Source organism: Talpa europaea (genome assembly GCF_964194135.1).
Source record: "Talpa europaea genome assembly, chromosome: 7".
Lineage (NCBI taxonomy): Eukaryota > Metazoa > Chordata > Mammalia > Eulipotyphla > Talpidae > Talpa > Talpa europaea.
In genome coordinates, this window is record NC_140074.1 from 126,388,638 (window position 1) to 126,404,030 (window position 15,393).

The window sequence follows — 15,393 nt, forward strand, 5'->3', positions numbered from 1 at the left end:
GAGAATTCACCAGAGCCAGAGCGGGGAGCAGAGCAGGCAAAAGGACCAAAGTACACTGCTGAGGGGAGCAGAGGTCTGCGCGCCATGTGGAACCCTCCTCCGGTGGCCGGGGAGCAGCCGGGGATCGAGCCGGTGCTGCAGAGGCTACGGGCAGCTTCGCAACCCAGCGCTCAACCGCTGCGCCACCGGGGAGGCCCTCAAACACCAATTTAAAATAAATTTTTTGTTGAGAACAGCTAAACAAAAAAATTGATAATCATTTATGTGGTTAGCATGTATACTTTTAGAATGCAGAACTATGTTGGAAATTAGTCTTTGAGATGATCCCGGAGTTAAAATGGTTATATTTTACCTCCACATTTGATGATTTTTGGGAGTACCTGAGTTTGAGATTCTAATCCATTAGAACATTAGGACCTTGTTTGTGGATTCAGAATCAGTCATAGCTAAAAGCTGTCAGATTGTCTGAAATTGACTTCTGCCTCTATTATTTACAGTGTTACAATGGGTAAGCACACTTCCTCCCGGTGCTTCAGTTTCCTTAACTGAAGAAAACTGTAATTGGGAGCCTTTGTAAATGGGAACTTAAATGTAAATGAAATAATAATAATGTTTCCTTTCCATTGTTAATGGGAATGATAATAATAATAGCCACCTGATGAGGTCACTGTGAAGATTAAATTAGATTACATTAGTAAGTCTTCTCAGCAGAATCTGGCATACAGTTAACTTTCAACAACAGATGCTTGTTAGTAACTGAAATAGTTTTATGATAAACTTGTTTAAACAAATGTTTTAAAATTTTACATTTTTAAGAGGCAGAAGAACCAAATCACACTAAGTAACTTTTCTAAGTAACTTTTCTTACATGTCCACTTTTTTCCTCTTTCTACCTTTTGTTATTAGTAATCATCATGTGACCAGTGTTATAAACATGCATAAACAGTTTCATATGATAATTATCAGTTCATTTGGTTTTTACATCATTCTGTGAGGTACTATATATATAATCATATATATGATATATATTTATAAAATATATCAGTTAGCTCCAACTGCCTGAAATAGCAACCTAAATTGACTTAATCTAGAAAAATATTTCTTGACTCATCTAACTGCAAAGTCTAGGCACAGCTGGCTGGACACAGGGCTCAAGTAGTGTCATCAGGGCTTGGCTGCTCGTGAATGAACTGCCTTTTCCTAGTTAGACTTCAGCTACAGGCACTGTGTTTTAGAAAAATGGCTGCAGCATGATCAGCCCCTGAGCTTTTGGATTCAGCAGGAAGGAGCACCTGTCTTTTTATCCCAGAAGCCTTAGCAAAGGTTTCATGAAGTTTGGTTGGTCCCGTAGGTCACATGTCTTAGGGTTAGCCAATCCCTGTGGTTGGGAATATAAGGCTCTGATTGGCCAGTTGTGGTCACGTGCCACCCTTGGAGCCCTGGCCAGCTCTTCAGGCGCTCCATGGGCTGAGAGAGTCGGGAGAGGTGACCTCTGAAAGGGGAATTGTGGACTCTTGCCCCCAGGAAAAGGAATGGATACTGGGGGACTGAACAACTAATGCGATGGGTTTCTGGTTCTAGATTTCTTGCCCGTGAAGTTAAATCTGGCAATTCAGTGTTCCTCACAGAGGGAGGAGTTTGTAGAAAGTTGTATTGTTTTTCTCTTCTTTTGGTGAAATTTGGATAACTTTTAACAGGAAGAGAAAGAATCAGGGCAGAGAGGGGCGCACCTCTCAGCGGGTGGGTGTGGTACTTCTCCCTACTTGACGTCACTCACGTGACTCAGCTCCATTCCCCGGGCCTCTCTGTCTCCACGGGAGGAGGCTCGTGGACGCCGCCTGGTAGCGCTTGCCCTTGGGTCAGGCTGTTCGGGCAGCCTCATAATGTGTAGATGCGGATGTCTGTGTATCCCAGACATGAGTGTCAGCTACACAGTGAGGTGTGTCTGGGAGCTGGCCGACTTAGAAGTAGTAGTTTCAGGTTTCACGTCCTGTATTTTCTGTGGTCCATTTTAGCTTGACCTGAGACTTTGTCTCATTTTGACTTTATTTTATTTTTTTTTGAAGATTTATTTATTTATTTTATTTATGCATGCAAGAACTAGGGTGTTAGGCCAGAGGTGCGGGGTCGGAGAGGACTCACCAGAGACAGAGTGGGGAACAGAACAGGCGGATCTATAGAAATACACTGCTGAGGGGAGCAGAGGGCAAGATAGGAGAGGTCTGCTGTGCCATGTGGGTCACCTCCCTGGCTGGGGATCGAACTCAGGCTGCAGTGGCTGCCAATAGCTTCGTAGCACTGAGACCTAACCCCTGCACCATCCGGGAGGCCCTTCATTTTGACTTTAACTGGTAGTTTTTATTTTATTTTATTTTTTTAATGATTTATTTATGCATACAAGAGATGGGGTACAGGCCAGAGGGGTGTGTGTGTGGGGGTGAGAGGATTCACCAGAGACAGAGTGGGGAATAGAACAGGCAGATTGACTGAAATACACTGCTAAGGGAACAGCAGGGAAGTCAGGAGAGGTCTGCTGTACCATGTGGGTAAGCTCCCTTGCTGGGAATCGAACTTGTGCTGTAGTGGTTGCTGATAGCCTCATAAGTTTTTATTTCATGTTTGAGAAAGCACTTTAGCTACTTCAGGGGTGTGTGAGTAAGGTCTTGCTGTTTTCTGAAAGGCCAAAGAAAGCAATTGAACAGACACCTGTTTTGTATGGAGATCAACACTGAGGTTCAGTTAGACCTTAGTTTGAGATTAATTATTAGGACCTGATTAACATAGGTACTTGTGGTAGGAGTGTTCATATCCACTTCTGATACAGTCACTTGAGTCTGTTGTATCAGAGACATTAGTTCTGTAAATTAGATAATTTCTCCCCAAAGTTCCTGAAAGTAATAGCTAGTCTCCAAATTGCTACTTATGTATTAATGTTGGTGAGATCTCCCTTGCTAATGTGTTTGGCAACTTATGTTGACAACACTCCCCTCATAACCAATTTTTAGGGGCTAGTTCATCTTTATCATTGACTCACAGATGCTCTTACTTCTCCATGACTGTTTGTGCATAATCGTCGGTTTATTTAGCTGGAAAAAAATAGATGAAAATAATTTGTGTTACATAGGCATTTTATTTATTTAGTTTAATTTTTGTGTAGAAGAACTGGGGTATAGGCCAGAGGAACAGGGGGTGAGAGTATTCACTAGAGACAGAGTAGGGAGCAGAACAGGTGGAGTTACCAAAATACACTGCTAAGGGGAGCAATGGGCGAGACAGGAGACGTCTGCTGTGCCCTTTGTGGGTCAACTCCCTGGCTGGGGATCAAACTCAGGACAGGATAGTGAGGTGGCAGGTAGGGAAAAGCAGGAGGGTAGGTAAGGTGGACGAATGAGCTGAGCAATCTTCAGACCTTACAGAGGTGGTAACAGAGGTCACTCAGAAGCGATTCTCTGTATTAGGATTGTGATGTCAGGTCACACGTCTTTAGGTCTTCTCGGACCAGGTCTTTTCCCTGCCATGTGAGTGATAGAGTTAAGGAGAAGCTGTGCTTGAATTCTCATTCTTCATTCTTGTTAATGGCAATGCTTGCTTTAACCAGTCTTCACAGGACTTGTATATGATAGATTCCGTCTTTATTTGAAAACTTTCCAGCATGCTCCACTGCCTGTGGAATATAGCCTTCATTTCTTCTTGCCCCTCCTCGTCTCCCTCTGATGCAACTGGAGTTTAAGCTGTGTATCTTCTTTTCTTGGTGATTTTGCGAGATCTCTTCTCTCTAAAAGCTTGCATACACCCCCTGCCATCCATGTGTGGTGAACTTCTGTTCAATCTCAAGACCAGCTCATGCCTTTTTAGCGGGTGGAATAAGTCTTGTAATCGTTTGTGCATTGCCTTTCATACTAGAATCTGGGTTTCTTGAAAGCAGTGATGACATGCTCCATTTTTGTCTTTAGTGCTTGTAGCCCAGGGCTTGTAGCAGAGTCTGGTCCCAGGAAATGTTTGTGGAATTGAATTAATAGGCAGTTGAAACTTGTGTCTTAGCCAGTTTACTTTGGTAGGAAAAATCCTACATGACATAGAATTTGATTCTCTGTAATCACGGTCATAGAATGCAAGGCTGAAATTGTGAGGTTTGAATAGAAAACATTTCTCCACCTTCTGGTTGAAAAAAAAAAAAAAGAAGAATCCTTTGTAACCACAAAGGATTTGCTGTACTTGGCAATATACAAAGTCATGTTTCATTTGTAAATTTGCCTCATTTATAAATTTATAAATTTGTTGTGTTGTTAGCGTTCTGTTGACTTATGGTTGACATTTTGCTTGGCTCTTAGTAAGGACTTCATAAAATATAAATGAGAAATATAGATTTGTAGCATCAATGGCTGCTGCTCAGCTGTGACCTTGATCAAAAGGCTGGTTGAGAATAACTGTTCAGATAGATAATTAAGCCAATGACGATAAGCATGGGGCTAGAATTTACAATTAATAAGGTTTTAAGACTTTTCTTAATTGTTCTTTCTCTCTGTCTTAGGATTTTTGTCCCTGAGTCATGGAAGACAGAAGAGCTGAGAAGTCATGTGAACAAGCGTGTGAATCACTCAAGAGGCAGGACTATGAAATGGCCCTCAAGCACTGCACAGAGGCCCTCCTTTCTCTTGGCCAGTATTCCATGGCCGACTTCACAGGACCATGTCCACTGGAGATAGAAAGCATTAAAATCGAGAGTCTTCTTTATAGAATTGCCTCATTTTTGCAACTGGTGAGTAAACACTTGGCCAGGCGATGCCGAACAATGTAAAAATGATCTTTTTCATTGAGTGGGAACTCTTGCTGATCACTCCCTACAGATGTCATAGTTCTAGACTGGGGAGACAAGTAAAGTGGCTAGTGATTGTTATACTTTTGATAGTAAATGGTTATGTTTTGACTTTTGAAAGTTGTACTGTTGTATAGCATTTTGGGTTATTCACTCATTTATGGAGTACATACTATATGCTAGACACTGTTCTAGATACTTGGCATATATTGGTGAAAAAGAAAGAGAATAATACTTTTTCTTACTGGGGGATAGATAATAATCACTAGGTATTATAAATAAGTAAACATTTAGACTGTTAAAAGAAACAATCTGTATGAAAAGGAGGAGAACAGAGCAAGGGAAATTGGGAGTATTGACGTTAGGGATGGGGTTGCAATTTAAATAGGATGGTCAAGGAAGGCCCCATTGAGAAGGGAATATGAAGGTGGTAAGGGAATGCACCATGTTGCAGTTTGGAGGACAAGCGTGTAGGCAGAGGGAAGAGTCAGCGCAGAGATCCTGAGGTAAAAGCATATCTGCCATGTTTGAGGAACAGCTCAGAGGCTAATGTGCTGGAGTGAAGTGCACAAGGAAGAGAGGTCAATGGAGCTATACACCCTGTGGAATCCTCCAGGTCACTCTAAAGACTACTTTTTGTTTTACTTGAGGTGAGGAATCATTGTGGGGTTTGGAGCAGAAGAGTGACTTTGCAGGAATTCTTTGACTTTGTGTTGAGAATATACAGTAAAAGTAGATTGAGCTTGACTAGTTTGGAGGCTACAGGAATAATCCAGGCCAGATATGACGGTGACTTTAGCCAACGTGGTAGCAGTGGAGAGTGGTTTGGCTCTGGTTTTGTAACAGGGTGGTCCCCAGGAAAGGGGGAGTTTCCCTGCCCCACCCAAGGGAGGGTGGAGCTGAGCAGGAAGAGGAGAAGCAGAAGAAGAGACTGAGGAAGGAAGCAGGATGGAGCCAGGAGACCTGGAGGAGGCACATGGAGCCTAGAGACACGTGAAGAAACTGCGCTTGTCTTTTGGTGGTGGATGGGGTGACACAGATGTGGGTGAGACCCATGGGGAGGTGACAATGGCAGCTTTTATCTTGATGTTGATTTTGCTCTTTTCCTTCCGGGCTTGTTTGGTTGTTTCTGACTCTTTTCTGTGGGTCCCCACTGGAAGATGCTTTAGACTTGTGGCAGGCTTTGGGGCCTTGCTCTGGCCAATCCCATATGGATGGAGTTTTACCCACGAAGGGACGGGTAACTTTGGGTGCTTCATTTAGAAACTAGACTCTTTGCCTTACCTGTATTGTTTCCTAGTTTTTATTAAAGTTCCTTCCCATTAAAGTGTCATATGTTTTGTGTTGATGCGGCGGATGGCAGAACCCATTTAGAATAGGCAGGTTTGCGGGGTTTGGGCTGCCCCTCTCCCTGTCCTATAACAGTTTGAATTTAGAACCAAGAAGATTTCGTAATGAATTGAATGCAGGGAATAAGAAGTGAGAGCTGACACAGTTACTTACTTCAGATTTTTTTGAGTGGTTGGAAAATGGTGTAGGGTGGACTTTAGAAAGGAGTATGGATAGTTGATCTGGCAGCAGGTGGAAGGCAGAGGGTGTGCAGGAAAACAGGCAGATGTGATGGGGACAGTATGTGGGGATTGTCTCCACGGCTGTGGTTTTTCTCAGTAAAGATATGAGCAAAGGATGAGGATGGGGAGGAGGTCCTGGCGATTGGAGGTTAGAGAAGGAGAGACGTGGAAGTGGGAGTAGATGGACTAGGGAAGGTGATGATGTTTATTTGTAGAGTGCGCTGATCTTCAGAGAGCACATGAGTTAGCTTTGCTCTTAATGATTAAACTTTGAAACAAAGTTTGGCTTCTTTTTGATAAAATCTGTTAAAAGCAATCCTTGAACTATTTAATTTTATCTTGTATCTTTTATTTTGCAGAAAAACTATGGGCAAGCTGATGAAGACTGTAGGCATGGTAAGTTTAACATGGGATTCTTTCCTGGTTTGAAGATTTTGAATTATTTAATTGAGTAATGTCTAAGCTTGGACTTGTCCCATAAGCTAATTTCAGAAGTGATTACAATATTAGTGAAAAAGCCCACCTACTTGGGACTAGTGCCTGACTTGGATGGTAACTGTCCTGACACTGGTGAGCGTTACTCCTGTTCCCAAGTGTTAACATTCTTGTCACTCCTTTGGGAACATTGATAGCGTCCTTTTAAAGATGTGTGAGTATTTTCAGTTAATAAGAGCCAAATTTTAAGAACTAGAACGCACATTGATTACAATACTAAGCTTGGAGAAATTGAAAGGCTGGGCCTGTTCCTCTTAAATGTTTTTTCCCCTTCATTAGAAGATTTTCCTTAGAGAGAAGAGACTGATGAGAAATCTCTTTGGTGCTTTTTCTTGTTTTCATTTAGGCATGAAATTGATTTATAAGATTCTTGCTTTTTGGGTACTCACAGAATAGAAATCCTTTTCTTTGTGATTGCTGCCAATTCATTAGAATGAATCTAGGAGTGAGTGGGAGAGGGGTTTGCTGTACATTCTCATACACTCTTGGTGGGATTTTTTGCACAGCTCATTGGCTTGGATAATATAAAGTTTCATTTATCCTGTACAGTGGAGGAAAAGGCTGAGATGTTTCATATAAATTGTTTTTTATTTATTCCTTTGTGTGAAAACTTAAAAGTATTGCCTATTTGTATTGTAAGTCTTAAAAACCTGTCTTCCATGCTGTGGCATCTGGGCATAGTGGCACATTCCTTAAAGATTCAATGACCTTTTTGTGAACCTTCCTTCATAGAAGTGTGCATTTTAGGAGTTAACTGCAATCTGAGAGATAGCCAGTACATCTTCCTTTAACAAAATCTGTACTCTCTATGGACATTTAAAAATTACCAACAAATGAAATAATCATATAGAGGAATATGAAGAAGAAAATTATTTTCCCTTTTGAAGAAATCATTGTTTCTTAGTTTGCTGTATCTGTTGCTCCTTTCTCTGTAGCAGTAAACAGCAATGCCTGTGATACGTATGTAGAGCTTTTCTTTTGAAAACTAAAGATTTGTGTGATCATCACTGAGCAGCTTGCTTTCCGGCATACAGAGATCAGGGCTGTCTACATATACAGTGGCTCCAGGGCCTGTTTGACATTCCCTAGTATAGCTGTGACATAATTTATTCACAAATTGTTACATTTATTGACATTCAGGAGGTTCTAGTTTTCTAGTTTGTCATAATCTATTTGTAAATAAATGATCTTTCTCACTGCTGCCTTTATTTCTATAGGATAGTTTTAAAAGTTGGATGTCTAATATATTTTAAAATTTGGATATATGGGTTAAAATTATAAAAATTATAATTTTTTAAGTGTAAACTCATACTTACAGAGTAAGTGTCAAATACACTTATTTTGTATACTGTCATATTAGTTTCGAATGCTTATACTCACCAGCAATATATGGGAAAGTTCTTTCCCTCTAATCTCACTAACACTGGAACCGATCAGTCTGGACATCTTGCCTATCTCATGTGGGAGAGATGGGTACTCTTTAATTTTCTCTTCCGTGACTACAAGTGAGGTTGCCGTAATCTTCTCATTTTAGAGACCTTCAAGCCCTAAGAGTTTAACTGATTTGTGAGAATTCTCAAAAGAGTTAACACTGTTGGTGAAGGAACATACAGAAAAATCTTACATTTTCTGTTAATTGTCTTACTTACAGTTAGATAATTTTTTTTTTTTTTTTTTTTTTTTTGGTGGGACCCTTGCTGGTGGCTGGGGATCGAACTGGCGCTGCAGTCTGCGGGCAGCCTCGCAACCCAGCGCTCAACTGCTGCGCCACCAGGGGAGGCCCTAGATAATATTTTAACTGCTGAATTAATAATATAAAAGTTTAATCAGAAAACTTTCAGGTAGTGAATGTTTATTACCTGAATTGTGATGTTATTAACATAATTCTATACATACATCTACACTCACCAAGTTGTAGGCACTACTTACACACAGTTTATTATATATTGATCACTTCTCTATAATGTTGGGAGAAAAAGTTAAGCCAGTGTCTAAGATACTGATGTAATGCACTGAGTGTACTCTTGTGGTGTTAGTGGAAAATGAAGCAGGATGCAGCTTGGTAATGTTTACACTCATTGACCCACTAATCTGGGATACTATCCCAAATAAATAATCCAAAAGAAGGAAAAAAATGTATGTGGAATGGTTTTCATTACAGTGCTGTGTGGAAAAGTGAAAATAGTTTTGCTTCCAATAAAGGAGGATTTCATTAATTAAATTCTGTGCATTCCTTCTCACTATTTATGTGCTAAGTACGAACGTGGAAAATGCTGGTTTAAATTCTGAGCCATGTATAGAAAGTTATTTATTTGAAACAGATATTTGGGAATATTGGCCACATTTATACTTTTATATTGCTAGTTGTAGAGTTCTGCTATTGTATGTAATTTTTTTCTTTTCAACTTTGCGAATTGTTATTTTTATGTAACATAAAAAATGCCATGGTTAGGCAGTCAGTCAGAAACAAAGAGCAAGAGGAGAATCCCAGGCTCTATTAATTATTACACTGCTTTGTAATGGCAGATGGCGGTGAAATAACTCCTATCTTCATAGCCTGAGGCCCGTATTTGCACTTCGTATATAGTACTGCCTGGGTGTCTGCTCCCTTCCTGTCAGGTTATCAGTGGGCATTCCTTGCAACTCTCAACATGCCTCACTCCAGCAATCTTCACCCTTTTCTCTTCTTGCTGCTCTGAACTTTTGATTTCACTTTCAAAGGCGGAGTTAGAAAATCAGACCAGCAGTCTTTGTTAGGGAATTAGAAAACATCAACTATTTTTTTTATGAAAAATTTGAAACATACAGGAAACTAGAGGAAATAGTATAATAAATATTTTTATTCTTAAAACTTAGATTATAGCATTTTGTCATATTTACTTCATTAATTTTTTCTGAAATAATGTAAAGATAATTGGACATCATGCTATTATCCCTAAATATTTATCTATGTATATCTGAAAAGACCACAAATGCATAACCACAACATTATTATTAACCTCATGAAATGGACAGTAGTGCCTTAGTATCTAAAATGTAGTCCATAATCAGATTTCCCTGGTAGTCCCCAAAATATTTTTTTAAGATTTATTTATTTATTTAGTAAAAATAGAGCTCTTTATTAACACAGCACCTTTCATGATGTATTTCCATGGAGTAACTGCAGCAATAAAAACACAAAAGTCAGCAAGAGAGTGACAGCAGGAGTTTCAATGAATAGCCTCAATGCAAGAAGTATAGTTTAATAGCTGGGATGAAAAAATAGATATTTTTAATGACTAAATAACAAAAGTTAGTCTAAAATTTTTACATTTTTTTTAGTTTAAAATTTTTACATTTTTTTTAATAAAAATGTATACACACATGGATACCATTCACTGAGTGTTCAAGACTGTAAAGATTTGTTTATTTATGCATTCAAGTACGGGGGTACAGGCCAGAGGTGTGGGGAGGAGGTGAGAGGATTCACCAGAGACAGAGCGGGAAACAGAACAGGCAGATTGACGGAAACACACTGCTGAGGGAAGCAACAAGCAAATCAGGAGAGGTCTGCTGTGCCACATGGGTAGCTCCCTTGCGGGGGATCAAACTCACACTGCAGTGGCTGGAACAGCCCCATAGGTTGCGTCCCAACCCCATGTGCCACCAGGGAGGCCCCCCCAAAATATTTTTTATGACTTTGTTCAAATGATTCAGAATCTTAGAAGTTGAAATTATACTTCAAGTACATGCAAATAAACTACATAGGGTTTTAAGTTCATGCATTTTAGTTTTGTGTGTTTTGGATAGTGAAGGTTGCCAGGCTGGAACTCCTGGATCCGTGAGGTGGTTAAGTCTGTTCTCATTATCTGAATGTGATTGTAAATTTTTTTTTTTAAGATTTTATTTATTTATGCATACAAGAGCTGGGGTACAGGCCAGAGATGCGGGGGGTGAGAGATTTCACCAGAGTCAGAGTGTAGAACAGAACAGGCAGACTGACTGAAATACACTGCTGAGGGGGGCAGCTGGTGAGACAGGAGTGGTCTGCTGTGCCGTGTGGGTTTCTCTCTGGCCAGCCGGGGATCGAACTCGTGCTGCAGAGACTGCGGATTGCTTCATAGTGCAGTGCTTGACCTCTTGTGCCACCAGGGAGGCCCTGTGATTGTAAATTGTATTTGGTATAACAGGAAGACTTTCATGAAGAAATGATTATTTTCCGGACTTTGAAATATTTATTATATAGGAAACATTTTTATGCTGATAAAATGGAGGTAAATGGAGAAAGTGAAGTAAAAAAACATCGTATGAACTAGAGTAACACGCTACATGTTGTGTGTACGGCAAACTCAGTCACCATAAACATCAATGAGTATTTTTCATAAGCCTGTAAGATTTTTAAACCCTAGTTGAGAGTGTCATTATTTAAGAAATCAGTATTGCAGACGAAGGAGTTTGGGGCGTTTGTTGACATTTATTATAATGATACTTGCCCTGTGAAGAAAATGCTTCAGTAACCAGCAATTCTTGTTGATTAGAAACTGTATTAAAAGAGGCAAATTGATATGTGATTGATTGCACCTTCTGTCCTTTCCCTGGGGGAAGATGTAGCATCTTTATCCACCTTTCTTCTCAGAAGAAATTTGATTAATGGCTATAAAAATTCTTTTTGTTTGGCAGACATCTCCTGTCTCACCCACTGCTCCCCTCAGCAGGGTATTTCACTCAATCTGCTTGTTCTTTTCCCCGCTCTGTCTCTGGTGAATCCTCTCACCCTCCCGCACATCCGGCCCGTACCCCGGTTCTTGTATGCATGAATAAATAAATCTTTAAAAAAAAATTCTTTTTGTGAAAGGTACTTAATTAACAGGGGTAATAATACTTATTCAGAATTATCTCTGGGTTAGACCCTCTAAAATATTATTTTATGTAATCACATTGCAGTATCATTCCAATTTTAGAGGTGAGGAAGCAAACAGCTTTGTGTTTGAAGAACTTGCTTAAGAGCTTTGTGTTTAAAGAACTTGCTTAAGAGCACAGCACCAGTTCAGAGGGGTTTTGAAGTTAGGTCTTTCTGACCGGAAAGGCCATGTTCCTTCTCTTTTTCCTAAAATAATGCCTGTGTATTCTTTATGGCTTTGCAGAAGTTATTCTATTGGCGTAATAAACTTGGGGACACAAGGCAAGGGGGATTTTCATATTCCAGGGATGAAAAAATTGAGGCTCAAGGTCAACTTAGATATTCATTAGTGGTGTGGGGATAAGCATTTGGGCCTTCGAGCTAGTCTAGCCAGTATTTTTACTGTTAGCCAGACTTCACAGTAAAGTTTTGATTTTGAAATAATTACAGGTTCACAGCACAGAGAGGTCCCCGGTGCCCCCCACTTTGCCCCGCTGGTTACATCTCACATAACTAGAGTACACTGTCAGAACCAGAAGTTGAGATTGGTACAGTGAGTGGTACAGTTTTGTCATTTTATCATCTGTAAGTTGGTGTAACCATCAGCACATCCAGATACAGCTGTTGCATCACCGTGAAGATCTTCCCTATATTGCCTTTCATAGTCACACTCACCACCTCTGCTGCCCACCACCCCACCACCTGGCAACTAACTCATCTGTTCCCCATCCTTATAGTTTTGTCATTTGAAAATGTTGTATGAGGGTATCATATTGTATGTGACCTTTTGAGATAGGTTTTCTCTCCTTGCTATACTTCCCTTGAGATCCATCTGAGTTGTGTGTATCAGTAGTTCATTGTTTTTATGGCTGAAGCGTGTCTTTTGTATGGCTGTACCACAGATTGTTCTTAACAGAAACTTAAGATTTTATGGAATGGAATTTTGACTTTCACTCTTCGTTTCTCTGTAATATCTACTAATTATTTTAAATAATGGCCTTATATTTAAGTTGATAGGAATAATAAGTTAAATTATAGAATACTAATTTTGGGACAGAATATAAATGAGGGTAATAAATGTTTATTTAATATTTGAGTTAAGTTTGAGGACTAAGTTATCTTCTAAATACGCAGACTCTTTCTTGTTTAAATAAGCAATTATCTTTGAACTTCTCTGAATGCAGTTTCAGGAGTTTTGTCTCATCATAGTGGTAAGACTGTCATTCTAGGCATTTTCTAATTTAGACATGAGTAATATTTTAAAATGTATTTCATTGTTACTTTTGACACATGGAAATTTGTAAGCATTAATTTTATACTAACTGAAATTATATTTATATGTAAAGGGAATGATACCATGTGTTATAAAATCTCAGTAAATACTGTACCAAACGAGGAACTAAAATTAAGATTATTTTGAAAACATGAAAGCAGAGCTCTCCCACAGAGCAAAGGAAATACAAGAATAGCAAAAGGTTAGAGTTTTTCTCAGTAAGTAGGTTAGTCAAAACAAACAAACATAGAAACAATGAAGTAAGGGAATGCCTTAGCAGAGAATTTGAGAAAAATCTTGCTTTTCCATAAGCTGGATTTCCTTTGAGTGGTTACAACAGAGAGGGCAAGATGTTGACTTTGAAATGGAAATGATGGCAGTGAAAGAGTTTCAAGATAAAAAATAAAGTTAAAGTGATTTTTTAAAATAGAAAAACCTTCTTAGTCCAGTTATTCAACATTTAATAGAGGTTAACTTTGCTGTAACTATATGGCAAATGCATCTTGGAAATTAGAGTTCTTTATAAAGTGGAAGTTGAAGGTGTTGAGAGCAGCAAATTGATTGTCTCTCTACAGCACACCTAATATAGGACAGGCTACTTTTACAAATATCATTTTAATAGTGCCTTAAGTAGATGAAATAAAAATCTTCTGTGATTTTTCTGGGGAAGCAGGTTATTCAGCTTTGTTTTTATGCTTAATTGTGTTGTCAGCTTTTTATGGTGTATAATTTGTATTTGTGTAGTAATTAGGAACTTGAGTGAATTAGCTTTAAAATTTAAACTGGTATGCTGAACATAAGCCAGGAGAAACGACTTAAGTTTCTATAGGATGAAAATACCAGAAGGGAGTCCAGAATTGTTTACAATGAACTGCTGTTGAAGAAAAAAGTACTTCTTACTCCTATAATGCTTAACTTTAAAACTTGTACAACCAAGGATTCTGTAAATGAGATCATGAAGGTTTTTTTTCAAGATTTATTTTATTTATGCATACAAGAGCTGGGGTGTAGGCCAGAGGTGTGTGTGTTTTGGGGGAGGGAGGGAAGATGAGAGGATTCACCAGAGACAGAGTGGGAGCAGAACAGGCAGATTGACTGAAGCACACTGCTGAGGGGAGCAGCAGGCCAAACAGGAGAGGTCTTCAGTGCCATGTGGGTCAGCTCCCTGGCCGGGGAATTGAACTCATGCTGCAGTGGCTGCCGACAGCTTCATAGTGCTGAGACTTAACCTCTTGCGCCACCAGGCGTAACTTCCAAGGGACAGGAAGGAGCTCCAGTTCAGGTTGGGAACAGTTATGTGCTCACAGTACAATCTCACAGACAGTGAGAAGAGAATTTACATGCACAGGTTTGTAACTTTTTTAAAATTCTCAAAGTTGGATTTTTTTTTTAATCTTTTGGCAAGTTCAATTATTATATAGCTAAGGCTAGTTTAATGATACACTAAGCCATACTCTGTTTTCTTTCAAGCTTTTCTACAATACGAAAGATAATAAGGTACCCAATTGGCAGCTTTGCAATTTAATTAATTTTGTTATATGATACTGTGTAGTAAGGGAGCTTTTTATCTATAGTTGTTGACTATTTCTTTGCCATCGTTCTTTATGTGGGAACCTGCAAGACAAACTGAATTGCATTTAAAGGAACAGCTGGAAAAGAAGGATATCAATATTGCTTCTTATCTAAAAAGAGAAGAGAGGAACATAATTTTGACATATATTGAGACATTCAGACGTCAGTGTAATGGAGGAATCTTTGCAAAACAAAATTCAGCAAATACCTTATACAAAAACCAAAGATCCGTGAGAAATGTTTGAAAATGTGATGTGATTTAATATTCTTGAAACAAGACATAATCATTTGAGGTTGAAATGTTAGAATTTTTTTTTGTCCCCCTGAAATATTTTTCAACCTGTGTCAATTAGTTTCTTAATATCCCGATTACTGAAAAGGAACTAGACTATTTTCTTAGTAGTTCTCAGTGCTACTGCTTTATAATTTTTAGAAGGGGAAGGTAACATTTAGGAAACTTTTAGAGGAGATATGTTAGATTCTTCATATAATTAACACAGTCTTTACCGGAACCTTATAAGGTAGCTACTACTGTAGCTACTGTCACCTCCTTTTTATAAGGAGGTGAATTTATAAGAATTTCAGACCTTAGTAGGACTGTCATTTTCCTTCACAGCATTTTATTTGCATTGTATCATTTTATCCTTATAACAAATTCACATGTGTTTATTTTGCAGATGACCGACCACACTGAGGGCCAGAGAGATAAAATAAAATGACTTGTCTTAGGTCATGTTTGAATAGTTTTAGGAATAGTAAGACCCGAGGGAGATGTGGGCTTACCATG

The 15,393-nt window shown here is 39.1% G+C and overlaps 1 protein-coding gene across 2 annotated transcripts in view; it reads left to right on the forward strand.

The window, feature by feature from the left end:
* Window positions 1–4,549: 4,549 nt before the first annotated feature.
* HELZ (helicase with zinc finger) overlaps window positions 4,550–15,393 on the forward strand; it is a gene marked incomplete at both ends in the record, with an annotated part of 123,875 nt that continues 113,031 nt past the window's right edge. For both annotated transcript variants that reach the window (XM_084236911.1, XM_084236912.1), the window contains 2 exons: window positions 4,550–4,759; window positions 6,747–6,783. In XM_084236911.1, coding sequence (XP_084093037.1) covers window positions 4,550–4,759; window positions 6,747–6,783 — 247 coding nt within the window. The remainder of the gene's footprint in view (window positions 4,760–6,746; window positions 6,784–15,393) is intronic.